Source organism: Bombus pascuorum, chromosome 10 (genome assembly GCF_905332965.1).
Source record: "Bombus pascuorum chromosome 10, iyBomPasc1.1, whole genome shotgun sequence".
Taxonomy (NCBI): domain Eukaryota; kingdom Metazoa; phylum Arthropoda; class Insecta; order Hymenoptera; family Apidae; genus Bombus; species Bombus pascuorum.
The window spans coordinates 3,022,649-3,046,149 of NC_083497.1; the positions used below are offsets into that span (position 1 = coordinate 3,022,649).

General features: G+C 42.7%; 2 protein-coding genes across 2 annotated transcripts; both read right to left on the reverse strand.

Annotated features, from left to right (window-relative positions):
• Positions 1–1,919: 1,919 nt before the first annotated feature.
• Positions 1,920–4,677, reverse strand: LOC132911380 (uncharacterized). Its single transcript, XM_060968002.1, has 3 exons — positions 4,031–4,677; positions 2,700–3,647; positions 1,920–2,277 (listed from the first exon to the last, which is right to left on the reverse strand). Exons 1-3 carry the CDS (start codon positions 4,675–4,677, stop codon positions 1,920–1,922), a joined length of 1,953 nt encoding a protein of 650 aa, XP_060823985.1.
• An 8,644-nt stretch (positions 4,678–13,321) lies between these two features.
• Positions 13,322–13,868, reverse strand: LOC132911381 (uncharacterized). Its single transcript, XM_060968003.1, has 2 exons — positions 13,694–13,868; positions 13,322–13,623 (listed from the first exon to the last, which is right to left on the reverse strand). Exons 1-2 carry the CDS (start codon positions 13,866–13,868, stop codon positions 13,322–13,324), a joined length of 477 nt encoding a protein of 158 aa, XP_060823986.1.
• Positions 13,869–23,501: the final 9,633 nt, after the last annotated feature.

The following is a 23,501-nucleotide window of genomic DNA, read 5'->3' on the forward strand; positions in this document are numbered from 1 at the left end:
GGAAATCATAGGATTTCGAACAAATTAAACGAGTAGATTTTTATTTCTATCTTTTGCACTTTTTAGTTAGAGTTGTATACATTACGATTCGACATTTACAATGTTTCTTGCCGTGGATGTACGAACTTTCACGCTCAAGGAGGGAGTTGAGTAAACATTTGCGAATGTTTCGACACGGCGTTTGGAAATATGAAAGAGATTAGCAATGTTAAGCGAAAAAAATGTATTGTTGTTATAAACTGTTGGACTAAACGCTTAAAATTACGCCGTTTGTCGGTAGTTCTTGCTGAACGAAAAATAAAACACAAAAAAAGAGCTTCTCTTTGTGTACTGCTTTGTGCTTCCACGACATAATACCAACACACATACAGACATTCCTCTCGCCCAGAACCTAAAAACATACTCAGCATAAACAAATGATCTTATTTTTTTGAAACGTGATATAATTCAAAGCATGAATTTAAATAAGTCATCAAATGACTGATTACTACACTCACAGAATGTCCAGTGAAATATATAATTATGAACATAACGTAGAAGTGAAATATCATGTCCAAAGTAACCGATGAGCAATACATATTCAGTTATAAACATTTGTAACGTCCTTAGAGGTTACTGCGTCTGTTATTGGTAGAAGCACTGTTTCCACCAATGGCTCTTGTATGAGCGAGTGGAGATAACCTTTGTGTATCGCACGGTTAAGAATAGAAATTTACAGGTTAAGATTTTTAAACATATTTAAGTAAAGAAATATCAATGATACAATTGAAATAATAATGATAATTATGTTGATTCAGTGTCTAAAATAACAAATATTTGAATGATATTTTCTAGATCTTTCCAGTATACCTTTTATTTCGCATATCATCCTGCATATTAACATATGAAAACGTTCATATTTCCTTATCATTAAACCTCCTTCCTGTTTTTTACTCATAGATTCTTCTACATCTGCGAATACCACGTTAAGAAAGGTTGAACGAAGTGAACAACCTTGCCCTGTTACTTGTTCCAAATTTTTATAAATTTTCCTTCCTGTTACGACCGTTCGCGGAGAGACGCGGTCGCGAGGAAAACGCGTCAGCAAGAGGCGTAAATTCTCGCTACGATTCGTGTAATCGACGCCGCGAAGTAGTCGTTCCCCGTGTTTCGATTAGGATAACAGGGGTGGTTCAATGAATTTAACACTGTGTTAACAGGTTAAGATAACATGTATTTTTAACAACAAGGTAAATGATTGTAAAAACGTCACAATTTGTTTCGTGATAAATACAGTTAGTGATTCGACTCGACTTCTGACAATTCTCGATATGTGCAGTATGGATGTTCGGATGAGACTTTGTAAATGCGACTGTTCAGTTAGAGTATTCGTTTAAGACTGACTTAGATGCGAACGTACAAATAGAGTTTTCGAATACGACTCATGATCTTAGACGGATTCTTTGTCTTTCGGGGGGACAACCCCTACTACCCTAGGATCACGCCATCGCTCGTGCCGATGTTCACGTAGGCCGACTTCCTTGTGAAGATAAAGAACGGACCGCAATCGACGTTTCTGGAACTCACGGCCAGGCGGCAAACATACGCTCGTCGATACATTGTATGTTTCGTCGGGAAGATGAGACTATTGGTATACGACGCCGGCGGACCGCGGGCGACGGTTAGAAACACGATCCATACTAAACCTCGCGGCGCAAAAGCATCCTACGTGACAGAACGAACGTTTCCGTAGTAAACAATAAGGATGGGTCTTTGAGATTATTGAAGGCGCGCCGTGATGAGGTGCGGACATATGGTTGCCAGCCTGCCCGCGGTAGGTGGTCCGGTCGAGGAGAGTGTCACTCGACGTAACATCCTCCCCCCCTTGAGAGGGTACCGATCAAAATTAAAGAGGTGTAGCGTTGTTTGGAATTCTAATGTTATTTCGTTTCGACTGCTGGTTGTTCGGCAGTATCGAAATCAAGTTGAATGGGCAGTGGGACAAGCCTTTTGACGCTCCGATCCAAGATGCTCTTCGTCGTTTGAACTGTAGCTGTTCGGATGACACCGTCGGCGCCTGGATGGGCCTTGACCACTCGTCCCAGAGGCCACTGCATAGGGGGCACGTTGTCCTCTCTGAGGATGACAATTGCGCCTTCCTGGATGCTGTGCCCACCCTTGCTCCATTTGGTGCGGTTGCTCAACTCGTTCAAGTATTCTTTATGCCAGCGGTTCCAAAAATGCTGTTTAAGCTGTTGGAGATGTTGCCATCTGGAGAGCCGATTGGATGGGATGTCCCTGAAATCTCACTCCCGTAAACTCATTAATGAATCGCCGATGATGAAATGGCCGGGAGTGAGGACTATGAGGTCGTTCGGATCGGAGGATATTGGAGTTAACGGTCGTGAATTGAGAATTGCTTAGATTTCGATAATCAGGGTGTTGAACTGTTCGAAGGTAAGTAACTCGTTGCCGACTACGCGTTTGAGATGGCGTTTAAACGACTTTACCGCTGCTTCCCAGAGCCCACTGAAGTGCGGGGAATGAGGGGGGATAAAGCGCCATTCAATGTGTTTATCTGATAGGAATGTGTATACTTTGGATTTGTGATAGTCCGATCGCAGGAGGTCATGAAGCTCACGTAATTCGTTATTCGCGCCAACGAAGTTTGTGTCGTTGTCAGAATGGATGGTAGAGCAAACCCGCGTCGAGCGATAAACCTCCGAAGTGCGGCGATGAAAGCCTCGCTCATGAGATCGCCGACAAGCTCGATATGCACCGCCTTAACCGCTAAGCATACAAAGATAGCAACGTATGCTTTGATCTGACGGCGGTCGCGATCTCTCGTTTCTTTAACATGGAATGGTCCGCAATAGTCGACGCCGACGTTCGTGAATGAGCGTGATTCCGTCACTCGCGCCTCCGGTAAAGGTGGGTGAGCGCAGCAGCAACGGACGCAGCTCTTGATCGTATGCCAAACTTGACTTGGACCGTCGATGGGCCAGTATCTTCGTCGTACGGCGTACAACGTAGCCTGTATTCCTGAGTGCATATTAACGTTGTGTTCATGATCGATAATGCGTGCTGTAACAGATGACTTAGGCAAGATTATAGGATGTTTTTGAGTGAAAGTCATAGACGAATGACTAAGTCGGCCACCTACCCGCAATATTCCTTTCTTATCTATGAATGGGTTAAGTCGCGTGAGCTTCCCCTTTATTGTCACGTTTCGATCCCTCTGGAGCGTACGGATTTCCGCAGAGAAATAGATGCCTTGCAATAATTTTATAAGTTTGTCGTGGGCTATGTTTAATTCGATTGCAGTTATGGGTGTGGCTCGGTTATGCTTTTGTTTCCAACGGAGACAACAAGCGATGATCCTGATCAACTTAGGCCAAGATGAATGCCTTTGCAGCAAGCTATAATCGGCGGGAATTGCGGACAGACAGGTTACTCTTTTTTGTTCCAGTAATTCCGTTTGCGGTATCAGTGTCCATGTCGGCCAGTGATCTTCAGACTGCTGGAGCCATTCAGGACCGTGCTGCCAAATGGTCGGGCGAAGAAATTCCTCAGGTGTATGTCCTCGCGAGATTAGATCCGCGGGATTGTCGTTGGTAGGAACATGTCGCCAGTTGCGAAAGCTAGTTTTAGTCTGGATCTCGGAGATTCTATTAGCTACAAATGTTTTGAGTGTGTGAGGTGATGTATTGATCTAATGGAGGACGATGTTGGAGTCGGTCCAATAGACAGCTCAAGAAATGTTGTGCGATAGAGCCTGTTGTATCGTAGACATCAGGGACGTAAGAAGAAGGGCTCCGCTCAACTCGAGCCGAGGAATGGTTTGGGACTTGAGCGGGCTACCCTTGATTTTACAGTTAAAAGCTAGATCCGCACGTGGCCGTCAGGGTTAACGGTTCGGAGATAAACGTAAGCTCCGTATGCTTTCTCGCTCGCATCGCAGAAGCCATGCATTTCGATTTCTGTCGCGGATTCGATTATTGCCTTGCGTTGGAATGTAATATTGTTCAGGAGTGCTAATTAGGAATAATACCGGTTCCATTCTAAATGTAAATCTGTGGCAAGCGATTCATCCCAATCGACCCTCAATGCCCAGACTCTCTGAAGCAACATTTTTGCTCGAACGATCACTGGCGCGAGTAGTCCTAAAGGATCATAGATTCTAGCAATTACGGAGCTAATTGATCGTTTTGTAACGCGAGGAATATTAGCCATGGCTTCGACCGAGTAAAGGATTGAATCATCGGAGGACCTCCAAAAAATCCCAAGTGTTTTTAAAGGTTGAGACTCTGGTTGTAGATTCTGGTTTATATCGTGGTCCGATAGTCCGTTGAGTAGTTCCTGGTTGTTGTATGCCCATTTTCTTATTTTTAGACCGGCCAGTTGGAAAAGTTCGGTGAGTTCTGTTCGGATTGACAGCGCTTCTTCGCATATCGTGTCAGCCCCGGTAAGTGCGTCGTCGACGTAGAAATCCCGCTGCAAGACTGACGAAGCTCGCGGAAATCGATGTCCTTCGTCTTCTGCCAATTGTTTGAGACATCGGATAGCCAGGTAGGGTGCAGCTGACAGCCCGAACGTAACGGTGTTGATTTGGTGAGTTTCGACCTCACTGTTTGAATTGCGCCACAAAATTCTCTGATACTTCAGATCTTCCGAACATAGGAGAAATTGTCGATACATTTTCTCGATATCGCCTGTGAGAACATATTGATGAGAGCGGAATCTCAAGAGGATATCGAACAAGTCCTCTTATAATTTCGGTCCTGTATGAAGGGTGTCATTTAAGGAAACTCTGGTGGTGCTCGGTGCAGATCCGTCGAACACGACGCGGAGCTTTGTAAATGTGCTCGAGTCCTTGATCACGCCATGATGTGGCAGATAGTATTCATTGGCTGATTGGTGATGTGATGTGATTGTCGTCATGTGCCCCAATTCCAAATATTCCTGAATGACCGCCCGATACGCTGTTTCGAATTGTTGATCTCGTTGGAAGTGGCGCTAGAGAGAGGCGAGTCGTTTCATCGCCATTGTTTTAGATGATCCGAGCGAAGAAAGTTTCTCGTTAAAGGGGAGTGCGACGATGTATCGCCCTTCGCTGGTGCGTTGGACGTGCTTTTGAAAGTGTTCCTCGCATCGTCGATCCGCTTCTGATACGTGTTTTGTTTGTGGTCCCTCGTCGAGTTCCCAAAAGCGGGTGAGATCCGTTTCGAGATCTGCTGTGGAGGTGTGAAAGACCCTTGCGGTTAATGGGAAGAATGAGCTCCCCCCGTTGACCCATCCGAATTGTGTTTTTTGCAGGCGTCGATCGGGGCCTGTTGGTGGTGTATCATTTGGATGTTTCAATCGACTTCGCCTTATGCCTGGAGGTGTCGTCGCAGGTGCTCGGTTGCTAGAAGTGGTCCGATCCGTAATTTGAACGTCAGATCTATGTAACAGGGTGTGGTGGCGTTGTCCGCATATACGACAGGATCCGGCAGTACACTGTGAAAGTATGTGGCCTATCATATATCGTATAGGCAGTTGGTACACGCTGATATCTCTTCGGCGGCCATCAGACATTCTTCGATGGATCTCGTCCCGAAGGCTCGGCAAGTCCAAATTTTGTGTGGTCCACGGCAAATTGGACAGAGTGACAAAGGTTGCGACGTGACAAATGTGTGCCCGCGTGTTTGGCGTATCGTTCTTGGAGGTTCGATGACTCGACTCCGCTCGTTCAAGAATTTAAGGAATTCTTTGAACGTAGGGAATGGTATGGATTTTACCTTATCCTCCTAAATGAGATCGGTTTCCCGATCTAATTTAGAGGTGCATAGATGCAATAGCACGGTATCTGCGGTCAGTTGTCTGAGAGATTCTAAAGCCTTGTAGTGTGAGTCTAGCCTGGTCGTATAGGACGGCAAATCTTGGTATGTTATGCGCGATAAGAAGCCTGTGTTGATTATTTCCTGCAGGTGTCTCTCAACGATTTTAGATGGTCTGTTGTATCTTTCTTCTAATATTTCCCACGCGACTGAGTAATTGGTTGCCACGTTACTTAACGAGGATATAGTAAGAGCTGCTTCGTCCGTTAAACAAGAGCGGAGATACGTTAAACGCTTGCAGTCGTCAATGCAAGGGTTGTCGTGAACCGTACAGCGAAATTGATCCGCGAAACCTGGCCAATCCTCGTAAGCTCCCGAAAATGTATATAATTGAATTTTCCACCCCCCCCCCCCTTCCCAAACAACTGATGGATGATAGGGCGAGTGTCGATATTAGTCCCTTCGACTTTGTTTTGTCTTCCGATTCTTTCTCCTTCTTGTTATTCTCCTGCTTCTTCTTCCCACTGGGGCCCTTCTCCTCCTTATCTCCTTTCGCTCTTTGACACTGATACAAAATGTGACCCCATTTTCCACATTTGTAGCACTTCTGGTCATGTGGGTCTTTGTTCTTCGGCTTTGCGCCATTTTTGTTCTGCTGTAGCTTGGACTTCCATTGTCTCCTGGTCATTATTACGCTGCCTTGTTCGGACGACTCTGCGGCCGCGTAGATCCTTCTCTCCTCGAGTAGAAGGTCGGGCTTTACCGCTTTCGAGGTCAGATCCTTATCAACCTTTGTTACCGTGAGGTTTGTCGAATAATTCGGATCCATCGTGCGGCCGGCCAAAAGGAAACCACAATATAGTCTTCGATTTTCATGCCGATTATGGACAACTTGTCACACAGGGCTGGGATCCTCCCACAGTACGTAGAGACATCCATGCTAGGGGTCTTCTCGATAGTGTCCAGTTCCCGCATGCACAATGTCCATCGAAGTTGCTCTCCCATGAATATTTTCCAGTGTCTTCCAGCACTCCTTCGCCGTTTTTAGAGTGCTGATGTTCGTGAGATATTCGGAGCGAGCATACTGGAAAATGTAAGCACGTGCCTTGTTGTCCTTCCTTATGTTTTCGGGTCTTAGCCTTTCTGCTGGCGTTAATCCAGAATCCACCGCATCCCAGCAACCCAGAAAAACTAACGTATCTTTCGTCATTATCTTCCAATAGTCATAGTTACCCTTATTTAGGATAGGGTTCATGTTCTTGTCCACATCACTCATCTTCTCCTGGTCAACCATGGCGTGGTCTCTTCTTGGATAATTACAGAAGTAAAAAAAAAAAATTCAATAATGAATACCCTCACTACCGCAGTTTAGTGCGCTGGACCCATAATCTGTTAATCAATAAGTTTTTAGAGTTGGTATTTATTGATTCACTCGGATTTACTTTATATATTCTATATTTCACTTCCTAGTACAAAACTTGCGTACACGCTGGATACACAGAGATAATTTACACGTGGCCGATGTCTAAGACAAAAGAGCGTCGTTAGAAGTCGTGCTAACTTAGCTTGTAGGAACTAGTGATCAAACCAACCTACTATTTCCTCAACAAAAAGTGATATTAATTCGGACACGACATAAGACTGCAAAGGGTTAAGAGTCTCTCCCAGCTTCTCGAAGTTTCAGTCTCTAAATTATTTCTTAGAGCTGTCGTATCGAGTAACTAAACTGAATTGAATTTTTATCGCTGCTTCGGCTCTATTTTTACTTAATAATTGTGCTCACATGGTTCCACCGTGCGTGCGCAATTGTATTGTTAATTTTCCGTAAAAATAAATAAAAAATGGACTTATGTTTAAAGTTATAATGATTTCAATCTGCACTTAAAGACAATTACGTAACTACAAAATATTACCTTTTTTTTTTATAAATAGAAATAAAAAGAACAAAATATTTAGGAGTAAAGAGCTGTAATTCATCGGATTCCAAACAATGGGTAGATTTTTATTACTATCTCTTGTACATTTCACTGAGAGTTACATATTATGGCCCATTCTTTGCAATGTCTTTTATCTTGGATATATTAACGTGCTTCTTATATCTCTCACGCTGAAAGGAACTTAAATAAAATTTTGCGAATATCTTGACATTGCATGTTGGAATATAAAAGAGATTAGTAATGTTAAATGAAGAACATATTTTGTTTTTATAAACAAATGGTACTATTTTTTCGATACATGAAATTATTCAAACTACGATTATATCATGGAGCCATGATTACTTATTCGATAATTTCGATAGTAAACAATAAGGATGGGTCCTTGAGATTATTGAAGGCGCGCCGCGATGAGGTGCGGACATCTGGTTGCCAACCTGCCCGCGGTAGGTGGTCCGGTCGAAAAGAGTGTCACTCGACGTAAACCTATTGAACGACTTTTGCCGTTGTACGCATTTTCTTTTACTTTTTTAAACTCGAACTAAAACTTTCTTCTTTCTAATTCTTCCTATACCTATCTATGCTTTGCTTCATCAAGCTAAGTTTTCTACCTCTTTACGTGTCATTTTTGTTCGGAACGTATTGTCGAGGCGTCGATGATACACCAAGAAAAGAGTTTAGATTAAACGAAAAATAATCACGACATGCATTGTAAGAATGTTAAACTTTATTAAATTAAAAATTCAACGAAGAGACAATATACGGTACGAAACTTAGTGTAGTATTGTGATTGCGATAAGCCGGGCGCGATTATGAGTTCTGGTTAAGCACGAACGCGTACTTGACGGAGATTAATAGCTTAAGCGTGGCGTCATTCCCCGGGAATTGACGGTGAACTTCATGTTTAAGTGGCATCGGTCCGTGGGACCGGCAGTATCAAGGTTAAAAAATATATGTTATAATTTTAATGTGTGATGTGGTATTAACGTATTAGTTTATTAAAGAGACGAGTGGTAAAAATGTAATAGCCAGCGTATATTAAAATCACTTTAAATATAAGTACTGAGATAGTGTATGTCGGTCGTAACCGTGTCTCACTCAATTCTGCTGTAGGACTCGCTGTGATAATTCGCTATGATGATCGCCATACTGATTTGCCCTAAAGACTCTTCGTAATGATAACTCATGTACCGCTTTATGTAGTTTATTAAAACATTCTAAGTAAAGATTTGGTTTCGCTTTACAAGAATTACAAGAAGCGACGACCTGTTTGGTTAACTTTCTAGTTGTATTGTGCCCGAATATTCTCTTGGATTTACGTTATAGCATTCAGAACAATATCTTCGGACTTTATTCTATCGACTTCTTCTATCGACCCGGATTAGTATTTCTTCATCTGAATGCCGTGAGAGCGCGTCTGCCCATTATTTGCGAAATGTCGTAATTGACATTTTTCTTCTTGTTACATTTTAGAACATGAACAAGGCATTCATAGCAGCGGCATTTGAAAAAAACTTGAAAACTAACTTCGTATGCCATTTTACTGTCTTTCTCAGCGGGCTGCAATACTCACTCATTTGATCAGAAAGATCAACAGTGGTTTTTCCTGTATCGTATTCAACGACATTTTTGGTTTGCAACATGATGGGCGTATTAACATCCGCCACAACAAAACGCCATATGAAGTCCCGTCGAAAAGACAGGTTCAGGGACACCGGGATGGTGCCATAAGTCGCATCCTGTTGGCCGCGAACAGATCGTAATCGTCTTTGTTTGCTCATCCGCGTAATTTAGTTCGCGAGTACACGCGTAAGCCGGCCCACGAGGAAAGAAATCCTTGAACTCGTGTTAGTCATGAAAATGCATTGGGATACGAAGCTGTCGTCGCACGTCGCGTTCATGAACGGCTGCTCGCGTTTCCCTAGTTCCAGTTACAGGGGGAACGACAGTTATTTGCGCGGTTACGGAAAGTTCTGTGGTATTATAGCCTGAACTGCTGCTCTCTTTCTCTGGAACGCGATCGTGATCGGTGACGACTGTCGAGGTTCATCGCGCTAATTTGCACTTCCAATACCCTCTCGTGCGTCATGTCCGAGACGCGGTTCGGTTGTTCGCTGGCCGCTGCAATTAGTCCAACTTCCAGGCGTATTTCGTGAATCCTGTCTACTACCTCCATCAGGGCATTTGCATCCGTTTTCCTCGTGGCGGCCAAGACCTGTTGCGTATTCGCTAAAAGATGGTTTTTCCAGAGCATCAGAATGAAAACACGTTCACTGTTCATCACGTGATATCGATAATGTTCTGATACTCACTGATAATGATATATCACCGATAATGACTGAACTATGATAACGACTACCGTCCCGACCTTTCCCTCGTTTCCATTTGTATAGGGTGTTGAGGTCCTCGGAAGAGAAAACGTTCTTCCGAGGTGGGGAAAAACTCGTAGTCAGTGAAACAATAAATTTTCCTCGAAGACCCATGCGCTTTATAGTAAGTCCCAGAGTTTATTCTTTTACGACATCCTGGCCTCGGACGCAGGCCATGCGATTCAACCCTGAAACTTTTTCTACGGCCATGGGCCGCTACAAATGAAACTCTCTGTTTGTTTTTACATTTACCATTTCGCTAAAATTTTTCGTAGAAAGAACCAAAACATCTCTTTTATTTTTGTATTCTAAAACTGCAATTTGTTTTTATTAGCTTATTCGTCAAATTCACGCTGGTGTACCAGTTATCAGTGAATAAGTATGGCCTTTATAAAACACATCCTTATATAAAACCATTACAATATTTGGTGGTGCATTTTGCTTGTATACACCTTTTCTCATGCGAACACGAAAACTGTAGATGTATCCATAATCACAGCACAATTTAAATATTTGTATGTCATACTTATGTTTCTTCCGTTTCAAATATTGCTCGAATATGATTTGTCCACGGAATGGGATTAGCGACTTGTTAATGCATAGTACTTCAGGTGAATCATAATATTTTAAAAAAATTTTATGTCTATAACGGTTTAAACTTTTGACAGGCGATCAGATGCATCAACTACAGTATTATCTATGAAATGCAACATTCTCCACAATATTTCAAATCGGTTTCTGCTCGTTATTTTCCGCTGGAATGTTTGATGATACAATAATTCGTGAATGCAGATGCATGGAGGGAAGTTTTACCAATCCCATCCATAAAATCAGTCCAAACAGATGCTTTATTTCATTTGTGTTTGTTGGTAATCATTTAAACGTAAAACGGTAAACGGTTAGAAGCCATTCTTCGTTATAAAGAATAAAAATTTGTTTGTTCACTGATGTGTTCAAAAATTTCATCAATGACGAAAAGTTCATAAAAATATTCCACTTCGCTATAGTTTAGCAGTTTTGAATTATTTGCTTTGGCGCCGTAAATACTCATAAAAGGTACAATAAAGGCACAATAATATAAAGGCTAATTGTAATTTAGTTGATTTAGCTTCATTTTTTAACTCCGTTGTTTTGACTTTCATCCTCGCATTTTCTCTTTATAACGTAGATTTTTCCTTGCCTGCCCTCGTTAATGTTATGTTCTCAACTTTATTTACCATTAACAGACATTGTTAACACTTTTAATAAAATTTTACCTTCACTTATTATTAACATTAATTATTAACACTTTTACTGTAATTATTTGTAATTATTTACTTCCACGACCAACTTGTCTGATTTTATCCTATTTAGCCCTTCTAGTTATTTACTACCTATTTTATTCAAACTAAAACACCAATTCAAATAATATAATCAATAATATTTATTGAATCATGATGAAACAGGAAGCTCTGATTATTTAACTAGAGCTACTTCTTGATGTAGTGACGTAATACAATTAAAACAACTAAATCGGTACTATTAAATAACTTGTAAGTGATAATTCATATCTTATAACAATCAACTACTAACAACTTGCAACTCTTGACTAACTCCAACTGACAACTTTCTCCACCAAAATATCCGCTTATACCAGATTTAGTACTCCAACCATGAACACAGTTTCGCAGCTTTCGATGACCCAAGATGGCCACGTACATGTTTATCAAGTACCAATTCTTTTAAAGGGCCACGGGGATATTGCTACGCCACATGGCCCATTGGGATTTCCTATCTTTTCCGACCCATCAGCACTTTCACTTTCTTTGTACTGTACTTCATTGGATCTTTCTTCAATGATTTTTCAACGATATTACAATAATACTTATTGGACTATAGGAATAGTAAGAACTATTCTTATAAGATTTCGCTATTTTGCTGATGAATTATCATCTTCAGATGATGGCAATTGTATCACACGGCGATGTTTAGATGGTAAAAGTAACTCACTTAATAAATCGTTATGTCTTTCTCCCCTCAATATTTTTGGTATTATGGGGAACATAATCATAATCACAAATCCTTTCGACAATAATTCCTGTGAAAATTGCTTTGTAAGACGCAACTTCGAATATCACACAGAAGCAATGAATTATAATTTTCTTTGCTGCAATGGTCTTTAACCTTTCGTATCTTTATTCTTACTGCTTGTCTCTTCGTGGTTGCCTTTCTACCATTTCCCATCTGATTATCTTTTGTTTATACTTTATATACTTTTGCATTGGCTATGCCATTCCCATAGCCCAAACATAAAGTGAAACACAATCGTCACCGTGATATGTGTGCTACATTCTGTTTACTTTGTAACCGCCTGGCAAGCACAGCAAACGTGTTAATCACGACGTGCGTCGTTGAAGTCCATTCGGCTTTATCTTTCTGAGCTTGTCGACAAGGTCCTTCATGGCGACAGACGACCAGATTTCGTCCATTCTCATAATCTTATTACTTGTGGCATCGTGATTCAAGAAGCTGACGTTAGAACCGGACTTCATATAATAGGCCTACTGATTGACGATCTGAAAGCTCCACGGTGAAGCCGCTCCTCGTAATCCCATTTCCACCGACAAGACCAGGTCGATGAGCTTTCTCAGACATTTATTGTAAAGCTCCTGATATATACTAAAGTCAACTGTGGCATTAACTTAAGAACATTCCTATTATTTTTCCTTTTTACCGCCGTTACCCATAGAGGCGCCGCATAGAGCACCACCGACTCCCAGACTCCATAATAGAGCTTACTCGCAGAGACGGTGGGATCGTTTACATTGGGTACCAGCGGTCTCAATGCTCCTATAAGGGCATTGGCCTTGTCGCACACTTTTTCCAAATGAGCCCCGAACCTTCTGCAGTTATCTACCTACACCCCAAGGTATCTCATTTCCTGCTTTGTAGTCAGAATGTGGCCCCCACATTCATTTCAATTACCTTGGGGATCTGCTTACCCGTCAGCAGTATCATCTCTGTCTTCTCCTGTGCAATCTTCAAACCTTTATCGGCACACCACCACCATACTTAATTTATTCTCCGTAAATGCGACGGCATTCATTTTCGGAATCACCTTCAACTCCTGTAGTAGACCGTCATACACCAGATTACAGAGTAACGGTCCATGTATCGATTCCTGAGGGACACCCGCGTACACATTCCTCCTTACCGTTTCTCTTTTCATCCTTGCTAGAATCTATCTGTCCTCGAAATTATTCTCAAGGAGCGTTACCAATTTCCTGGATATCTCTCTAGATTCTGCTTTTTCCAAGATCTTACTCCAGCTGAGAGTGTTGAACGCGTTCTTCGCGTACACCGCCGCCAACACACAAATCCTATTTCTTATTTTGAACCAGTCAGCAAGATCCATTACTCGGCACAGGGCGTCCACCATACTCACTCTTTTCCTGAACCCATACTGGTCATCATGAAATGGGTCCAATCTCAGGCTTTCCTCGATCAGGTTCTTAAACGTGTGCTCCCAGACTTTATTAAGTGCTGGAAGCACACTGATCGATCGGAAAGACGATGTTAACGTGGGGTCTCTGTCGGGTTTAGATAAAAGCACCACCCTTTTCCTGAACTATCTTCCATTTCGCCGGGATCTTGCCCGTGTCTTTCACGGTATTCAACACTTTCAACACTTTCTCTATTCTCCTCTCCACCAATGCTTTTACCGCCGTTCCTGGTATACCGTCTACACCAACCGCCTTATTCGAGTTTATCTTCCTACAGGTATCCATCAGGTCCTCCTCTTAGATCCTGCAGTCGTCACCTTCTTGCACTTCTACCGGTAAGCCACCAAAACAAGATGGCGACAGACCGGTGAACGTGTCACGTAAAATAATAATGAATTTAAGGAGAAAAGAAACTTTTATTTTTCTCTTTTGTTTACAATACACTTCCGAGCTCTAGACGTGACCGTTCAAGACTATCTGACCGCTCTACTGCTCTTACTGAGGAAAACTCGGTGTGGGTGTTCCCTTTGGAATTCAAAACGCGGATTCGTTGTCCACACTTTTTGGTGGAAAAGTGAGGGTAACGATCCGCGATGCCCATTGGTAAATGAATTAGGTAGTAAAGACAAGGAGAGCTAGATATGGCTCGTGGGCATCCTTGTTCGTGGAAAAACTCTTATCTTGCCAGACACCCGCTTTCTCCGTATTAGGTAAGAGCGTGCAACAAACATAAACCGAAAATATCAACGTGAAGGAAACTGAAACTGAACAGATTCGGTTTATGTTTGTCTTCCTAGGCCTGTTGCGAGTTAATAGAACAATAGATAGGTCTTGGCGTCCGGACTACGTGGAATTTTACAAGGACCGTCACATCTGGCGTACCACATGGCAAAAAGGAAAGTTGGTACGTGACAAACGCGTAGTCGGTGTATGCCATTTTTATCGGAACAATGCCATTCCTCGTTAACATATTCAGGAGGCTGGTTCCCCTGCAGCCGTTCTCCTCCCTCACCCCATTTAGTAGCCTTAAAGTTGAAGTCGCCAGCGATGATCATCGCTGGGCAACTCCTCTTGGTCGCTTGTATCAACGAGTCCAATTCTTGTATGTAGCAGTAAAATTAGCTTTAATAATCCTGGGTAGTCGCTTAAATGATTTAAAACAGATGCTTTTATGCCACGAGTCTCAGAATAATTCCACATGACTAATGTGTCTTTCGCCAAAATCCAAAATGCCAAATCCACGATACATGTGATTGTTTTGTATTGTATGTTCCTCTTCACTATCGTCATCTATAATTAAACTTTTCGCACGCATTTTGATTGGTACAATCCCGTCGCTGTCACTGGATTCTTCGTTACCGCTGACATGTTAAAGTATCGTATTATGCCTCTCTCTTAACATTATGTAAGGGTTTATTGAATTTTACTTCAAAACTAAAGTACTAAATCATTAGTACGCTTGTTGTGTAACGTAGATTATAAGAATTGTAATCAACTCCTGTGGCATAATGCTAAGAATTGAACCATTTTTGTAACTGACAATGAGATCTTTCTTCGGATTCTTTGCTGTGGTAATTGTTTAAGTTTCAAATGTTTCAATCGTTGTCTCCTCCGTCAAATTATTTTTAATATACAGGAACAGGCTGTATCTCCTAAATGGTTGGGAATGTCATAAGTGAAAGTTAAATGGTATCAGGCAGTGCATAATATGCAACTATTTGTATGCACTTTTTTGCATCGGTTCACCGGAAAAATGCAACTGCGCTTTTTTTTAGATGGGAACTTATATTTTTGATTACATTAATCAATGTGGTTCCCAGTGCTTTACATAAAAATACTAAGGATACTAAGGACTCCGTGTTTCCGATTCCTCTACAAAGACCTAACGGATACGCATGCCCTTGGTAGTCGTAGTTGTACTATCGGAGCTTGGAATCTCCTGACGCAGTTCCAGGGCAAAGTTCCAACTTTGTGTGAACGAACTCCCTCAGTTGCTAGAGGGTGTAAGGTTCGGTTTGAAGATCCGTGGGATGCCTCTCATTCCCGTTAAAATTGCCGGTCCAGCTCTTCTTCACAATGATATGCACGAGCAGGTCGTAAACTTGATTGGTCCGGTGTCGGAATCCTTCCAGAGCTCCCAAGATCTTGAAAGTGCCGTAACACAGAGTTCTTAGATCCGAAAAAGTTTCTGATGTGCAGGATGCCAGCTTAGTCAACGCCGCCAGGTGTTCCCGCACTAAATGACGCTTTCGGCCGGTCGAAATTCTTATCCATCGCTGAAATGTTGCAGTCCATGTTGCTTCGTCCTTCAAGTTCCGCTTGTGGTAGTGGAACCATTCAACGTTGATCAGAAAGGACTCCGGGATGACAGGGGTGCTGAAAATCTTTTCGAAGCAATTCTACCTCCGATAGTCCTTGCTGAGGATTGGTAATTGGATACGGGGAAGAGCTACGCGGTTCCGAACTTCCCAGCAGGGCTCTTCTGCGCTAGTAAACTTCTGTAAGAAGGTGTCAGCTTTGAAATTTCTTAAACTTCGTAGCAACTGGAGGGAACAGGTCTTTTAGTCCAGATAAGAATCGTCGATGATAGAAAAATAATCCTTGACGAATTAGTTGTGCTTCCTCACTTCGTCGGAAGCGAAACCTTTCTTCCTACAGCAAAATTCGTGGAAGAAAGCTGCAAAGTGCTTTAGGAAAGAAGGTGTTAGGCATTGTCAAACGTATCGTTTCCAACAAAATCGAGAGTGAAATAAATGTACTACGCTGGAACACATGAGACAATATGAAGTTCCGCATATATTTTTAACGTTCCCCATTGACTTTTTAATCTACCGGGAGTTTACATACTTGCGTCACAGGTCACGTGTGGGTAGAAGGATTTGATCTCCACCACTTAAAATTTTCCATCCTTACTAGGAAATGTGTTCGAAGCTGCCTTTAACTCTGTTAATTCGTCCAGTCGCGGGGAGATGCGTCTCGGTTAGGCGCGTCAACGGGAGTCGTAAATTCCCGTTACGATGTACGAATCAACACCGTGAGCAGGGCGATCCCCTTATTTCGGTTAGGACAATAGGGGTGATTGTGGTGGAATAACTGTAGTCTACAGTTATCTAATATAAATATATTTACACCCGATGACAACACGTGGAACATATACAGAAAATGTTTTGATATCGTCGAACCGTACACTGTTTAACCCGAGAATTGATATCGTTATCGCGTTGAATGCCGATTCCGTGTTAGAATAGTAGACGTGACTACCCGATGAGCGTAAGAACTGTCCGAAATATGTTGACTGTCCGAGGAGTTGAAGAGAAGTCAAGTCACTGACCCATCTCGTGCTATTTAGGAGGAAAGCTCGGTGTGGATGTGCCCTTACTGAACCAAGGACACGGATTCGTTGTTCACACGATCCGCGATGCCCATTGGTTATAGCCGAAGTTAATAAACAAATCCGAGGAGAGAGGCTCCTGCAGATATGACTCATGGGTGTCCTTGATCTTGGGAAAAACCAGCTGTTTAGCAGGGCACATCTGCTTTCCCCGTAATTAACAAAAGTGTGCAATAAACCTAATGACTGTTCAAATGACTGTTCAAAAAGTTTTGGTTTATGGTGGTTCCTTGGGTTCTTGCAGGTCAGTTTAACGAGGGGTAGGCCACGGCGGCCAGACCGAAAGGGACGTCGCACGGACCGTCTAGCGCGCCGTAACACATGATATTAAGTGCCGATATGTGACTCAAGAAAAAATTTTTTTAATTCTTCGTTTGATACTGAAAATTCCAAATGAATGACTTGGACAGACAATTCAGCGTAGGGCATATACGTTATATACGCGTATATAAACAGGTGCACCGCAGCATTAACATTCGCACATTGAAGCTATGCAAGAAGTGCTTCCGCAATATAAATCTAATTTACACGCAATTTCTTAAACTATTTACAATTATGATCGCCCGCCGTGACAGAACAGCATTAGTTTTCGTACAATAGACTAAACAGAAAATTTACATAATTGTTGTATTTGTATATAAATGTGTCTCGTCGCATTCTTTGGATCCCGCAAAATATTTTCGTTGGTGTCAACGGGAAGAAAACACAGTTTCACGATCGGATGCTTGTACTCTGAATCAACAGTTTTAACAGTAACCACGCGGATTACGTTATCCGCTCCGGGATTACATTTGATTATTCGCGCAAGTTCTCACTTGCACGGAGGTGCAAGGGCGTTTCAGAGAAGAACAATACGACCAAACTTATCAAGGTGATTCGCGATGCGCCATTTTCTGTGTTGTTGAAACGAGTAAATATAATCATTCAGCTACATTTTCCAAATGTTGTCGTATAATTTTGTCAAGAGTTGCCAACTATTTAAACGCGAATCGTGTACGTCGAGAAGAGTCGCTGACGGAACTGTAGTGATCGCCGTGCCGATAAGAAAGTGACCCGACTTTAGTGCTGTATAATCGTCGATATTATCCGAAAACGGGGCCATCAGACGGAAATTCGTGCATGCTTCGATCTGACACAAGACGATGGTTAGCTGCTCAAAAGAGAGAGTGTGCGCACCGATTACTCGTCTTGAATGATGCTTCGTGTTTCGAATTCCAGTTTCCTACAGCCCGTCGAAATGCGAAGCTGAATAAAGTTGTGCAATAAAATTCCATACTACTTGATCATTCGCGAGTTTACTGAATAGATTCGGGTCTCGTGTTACGGCTCAGAACGCAGCGGTCATTTCTTTATCCGCGCCCTGGAAACTAGTTCCATTGTCGCTATATACAGCGATCGGTAAACTGCGACGAGAGCTGAAACGATCGTAGTGCGCGAGAAACGCATACACGTTGTATAGGACCCTAACAATTCGATGTGCACGGCGCGATTTGCTATGCATATAAAACGACGCGACATGCGGTTTTGTCGAGTTATATACGCGACCAGGGTTCATTTGGATAGGGATATGGCCCGCATAATCCACGCTGCAATGTAAGAAAACTTTTTTTGCACGAGTAACGCGCACCGTCGAATGATCTCTCATCAATTCTGACGTAATTGTTACAGGAATATTAATTGTCACACGCAATTATATAAAATTTGACGAACGGAAGAACGTGCCCATAGAAGCCATAATTCTTGCCTCAAATTTGACAGCATTAATTGAGGGCCTACATGTAGCAGCTGCAGAAGGTTAATGTAGAGCGAAACTAGAGGATGCGACGCAAGTATAATAGTATGTTTGGTTTCTTATGAAGCCGCCCTCCAACGCGAATCAGTCCTTTCAGATCGAGATACTGATTTAGAGAAATTAATGGCCTTTACCGAGGGAGAGGAAGCTTATCTCGCAGATGCTGCAATTCGATTGGATGCCAGACTTGGACGATTCTCCAATTGACACTCTTTTGCCGATAAAGACAATTGGGATAACTAAAGTTTTGCGACGAAGTGCAACACATATGCAGTCACGCGAAAAAACTTGGGCCAACTAGAAAATCCCCCAAATCTCACGGTTTTGGTGAATCGCATTAAAAGCGACAGATACATGTTCCTTCAAAGAAACCGCTGTCTCGAGCTGCAGTATCTCGCAAGGCCACGAAATCGATGACGACTTGAGTCACCTAGAGCCGTTTCACCATAATAAGTGACTCATAAAATGAGGGCCGTCCATTTCGCGAGAAGCACAGTCAGCAGGATTTTCCTCAGTGTGAATATGGTGCCATTAACATTGTGGCATGTTTCCTGAATATCCACGGCGCAGTTTGCGACGAACGTTTTCTAGCGAAAAGCGGATGACTTAACTATATAAGTGTAATCGTGGAATGGGACCAATCATGCAACTCGCATTTAAAATCGCCGAAAGAAGCTCATATGGATGCCATAAAACGAGAAAGAAGTAAAATTGCACATAGTTCAAGTCACGGAATTGTTAATGATTTGAACGGAGCCACTTTAGACTTAGCAACGAGAAGGCAGGCGAATATTGTCGTTGTTGTAACACGAAAGTAAACAACTGCCGTGCAGCTTTGTTTTAAGAATTTGCAAGCCGTGTCTTGTCCATGAAGGTAGAACCATAGAACGAAGAAGAGAAAGTTGGGTATAATACGTTGTCCACGTGACGCAGAGCTCATTCGGGATGATATTGACCTGACCACATTTCTACAACCAGAGATGTTGCACCAGAATTTTCGACTCGACAATAACAGGGACAACCCATGCTAGTGGATCAGAAAATATTGCGATCGTCGAAGAAATCTCCCATTTGATGTTTGAAATGACATTATTAATAACAGTATCGAAACGAAGAGACCGTCTCGGGATTCCAATTTATTCCAGGGACCTTTAAATTGTCGTCGGATAACAACGCTTTACTGGCTGCGAGATCGTGATCCGAGGGATAAGTATCAGCGATTAATGCAGGGCAAATACTGGTCCATTTTCGCAATTTAAACACACCTTCTCTCAACAGAAGAAGCACATGATCACGAGTTTGACGTGCTAACTGTAGATCGTCCGCATCGAACGCGCAGTCATCCACATAAATTTGATTGTGAAGAACTAGCGGCTAGAGAATATTTCGACCTTCATCTTTCGCGAGTTCTTGTAGAACACGTACTTCCGAGATAAGGAGCGTAAACAGCATTGTGCGTAACGGTCAAAATCGATAGTATCGCAATGGTTTCGATGGAGAGGATTGCCACAGAATCCATTGATAATCAACATGCTTGAAATCTACAAAAGTCTGTCGGTATATCTTCGCAATGTGTGCGATAAAGTATCGGCAACGGTGTCATCGAAGAATTACTGCAGCTAAGACTGTTTGCAAACTGGGGCCGATCAATGAGTGATCATTTAACAATTTACTGCTCCCCGTTTTTGCAGAAGCGTTGAAAACTATTCAAAGACGGATGTAGCGCTACGTTCACGAATGACTACGTAATGCAATATGTACACGATTTAAAGTGACGGAGCCAGTGAAGAATCTTTTACTTCAACCATATAGCGAGTGCTTCGTACACGCATAAGAATATAGAATATTCCGCTGAATGCTCAGCATTTCGTTGTAAAGGATTTTCCTGTAGTAGAAACATGTTCGTCGCCGCAGAATGTGAAGCCCCAATATTAATAGAAGATCCCTCAATGAAGGGTAGTCGATCGATATATTGTCTATTCGCAGCACGAGTGTGTGTACGTTGAAAGTATTCCTCGGATTGTTGTTCGGTAGGAGAGAGAGACGTGTGCCGAACGGCAACTCCTCAACTTCCCAAAATCATCGAAGTTCGGCATCTAGATTTAATGAGACGTTGCAATGAACGCTTACGATAGAAGCGGAAGAACCAGACACTGAACCGAAAAGGATCCAGCTCAGAGTGATGTTTTGAGCCGCAGGTATGTTCACCGTACCCTTTCGCAAACCATCTAAAAGAAATAATCCGCACAGATCCGCACCGGTAACTAGATCTATTAGATCCGAACTAAAGGGGTTTTCGTCCGTCAATTCTAAATCGCGAACATAAAAGACCTTGACATCGATAATCACGCGACCTAATAGGTAATTCTACAATGAACGCAACACTAGGTGGATCGAATTGCGATCAGCATCTGGAATTTCAGAGAAGATTCACATTCTGCTCTATCAAAACGCGGTCATTTCTACAATTTCCGAGAGTACAACGACTCCCGCGCTCTCGCGTCTTGCTATGTATCACTGAAATTCATAATGATGCGGTTTCTTGTCACTCATCAACTACGTTTACCACCGTTTCGTGTAAAACTGAGTGTGTATACTCCATGCCTGTTTACTGTTAAACGACGAGCATTGTATGATCGTGTGATACGCTTTACTTCGTTCACACGTCCTCTTTACGACCGCGGCATCGTGTAACAACGCCGTGGCATGAATATGACTTGATTGGTTGCAAATGATTTCGCGATCCGAGATGCTGATACTGACGCGGACGGCGTGATTAATTGTAACGCGCGTATTTGAAATTATAAAAACGTATCTAGATCAGTAAGTTTCAGACAAACTCGTACTATTACATAGTTTCAACTCGGAAGTTTTACGCGATGCAGTCTAGTCTTTCTGCTGCGAAGAAAACAAGCATGTCATCCCACGTGTCAACGCGACGTTCGATATTGTTTAAGGTGATAGACGACATACTGACTTCGTCGCGATAGCTTCGAAGTTGATCGGCCGATTCAGAACGAAGTTGTGGAAAGTCATACAAAGTATGAAACGCGTTGTCACTAACAGCTGCATGCTTTTCGTGACCATAAGATCTCACGCGACGTGAAATCCCGTATTGGTTATCGCGATATTCGTAACAAGGTCACTAGCCTCGCCTGGTAAGCAGGACAACAAAGGCGAAAAACGAGATACGTTGGGCAGACCTTGGCGAGCGATGATATTGGCTGAAAAGCAGTCTCGGAAGCTTCCCATTCACTGATGGGCCCAGAAAATTACGGAAGATGAACCGTAAATTATCGATCCAAAACGTCAACGGGTTGCTAGAAACGTCCTGTTGGTGGATGCGTCGATGCAGTACCGAATGAGCCGGTAGCCTTCAAACGGGAAAGAGTTTCTGCCACGAAATCCGATGTATCCAAGTAAATCTCGTGTAAGACCAAGAAGCGATTCTTCGTGAAGTAATCCAAGCTGGTACGCTTAACTTCCATGACAGTAGCAATGATTTTTTTGTGCAAAATTTTGCATTCGGTGATGAATTTGCTAAGACGTTCCAGTCGATTTCGAACGGTGGCAACAATTAATTTGGTTTCGCCAACCTTCTTTGAATTGTCGAAGGCACTCAGGACAGTACGAGCTGCATCGTTATGTTGTTGAAAAAGCGTCTTAAGATCACTCATAATGATCCCTTAGCGAATGATATGTCTTATAATTCAGATTTTTGGCTTGAACCCTTAACAATAATAAACGACGGATTGGTAGAATTAAAAAGCACGTTGGTAGATGATAGATGCTAACTGACTGTTAGACGAATTAGACAAAGAACCTGACTAGTCGGTATATTGTAAACGGAAGATTACAGAGTCTCTACCAGGTTTGTTTTCTAGAAGACTCGCGAAGTTGGAAATTGTGATTTATTTAAATTAAACCGTCTTAACTCTTTTAATTTTTGTTATAGCGAGTCAGCATAAATCGATATCTGTTATCTCTATACGAATTTACAAAAAAGCTTTTGCTCTATATCAATTTGGAGCCGAGATCATTTTTTTGTTCAAAAATGACGGATTGTCTATGCACCCGGTTTTCCCCCAAGGCAAGTAATATGAGCGTATAAGGGCTCAACCTTGGTCGACCGCGCCATTCCTGGAGTGAAAACTCATACTGGCTTCGCTTTCAGATGTTATTTAACTCTCGTCTACTCTCCAGCGTCCCTTGCCTTGGGAGCGGCGCGCATAGGTGGTCGGCACGCGACTTGGAAAAACCCTGTCCTCTCCTTACGAGTCATTGAACAAGTGCCGCCTGCACCGACGGTCGCAGGTATCCTCTTCAGTTTGCACTCTGGTTCTTGTAGTGTTATTTCTTTGGTTCTATCTTGTTTTTAATTCTGTCTTCAGTCCAATGTTCTGTTTGTTGTTCCGTTTGTTACTTTCTTCATTGCTATTATCTGCTTAGTGCCTCCCGGGTTCTGGAAGGTCCAGCACCTAAACTCAATCCCCTTCGGAGGTCGTGGCGGCTCTCGCGCGCCTCATGTAGGCGGGTCCACAGGCACCGCCGAGCCCTCGTCGACCAATCCTCTCGGGATGGGAAGCCTGCTCCCTCACCCGCTCCGCCGCCTCCTGCCACAGCATAACTAGCTCGCAGAAGGAGGCTACGGCCTTCCTGCTTCTCTCGCTCGTCAGCAGCGCTTCAAAAATCGCCGACGGCGAGAGATCGAAACCTATTTTCCCGATGAGAGAGT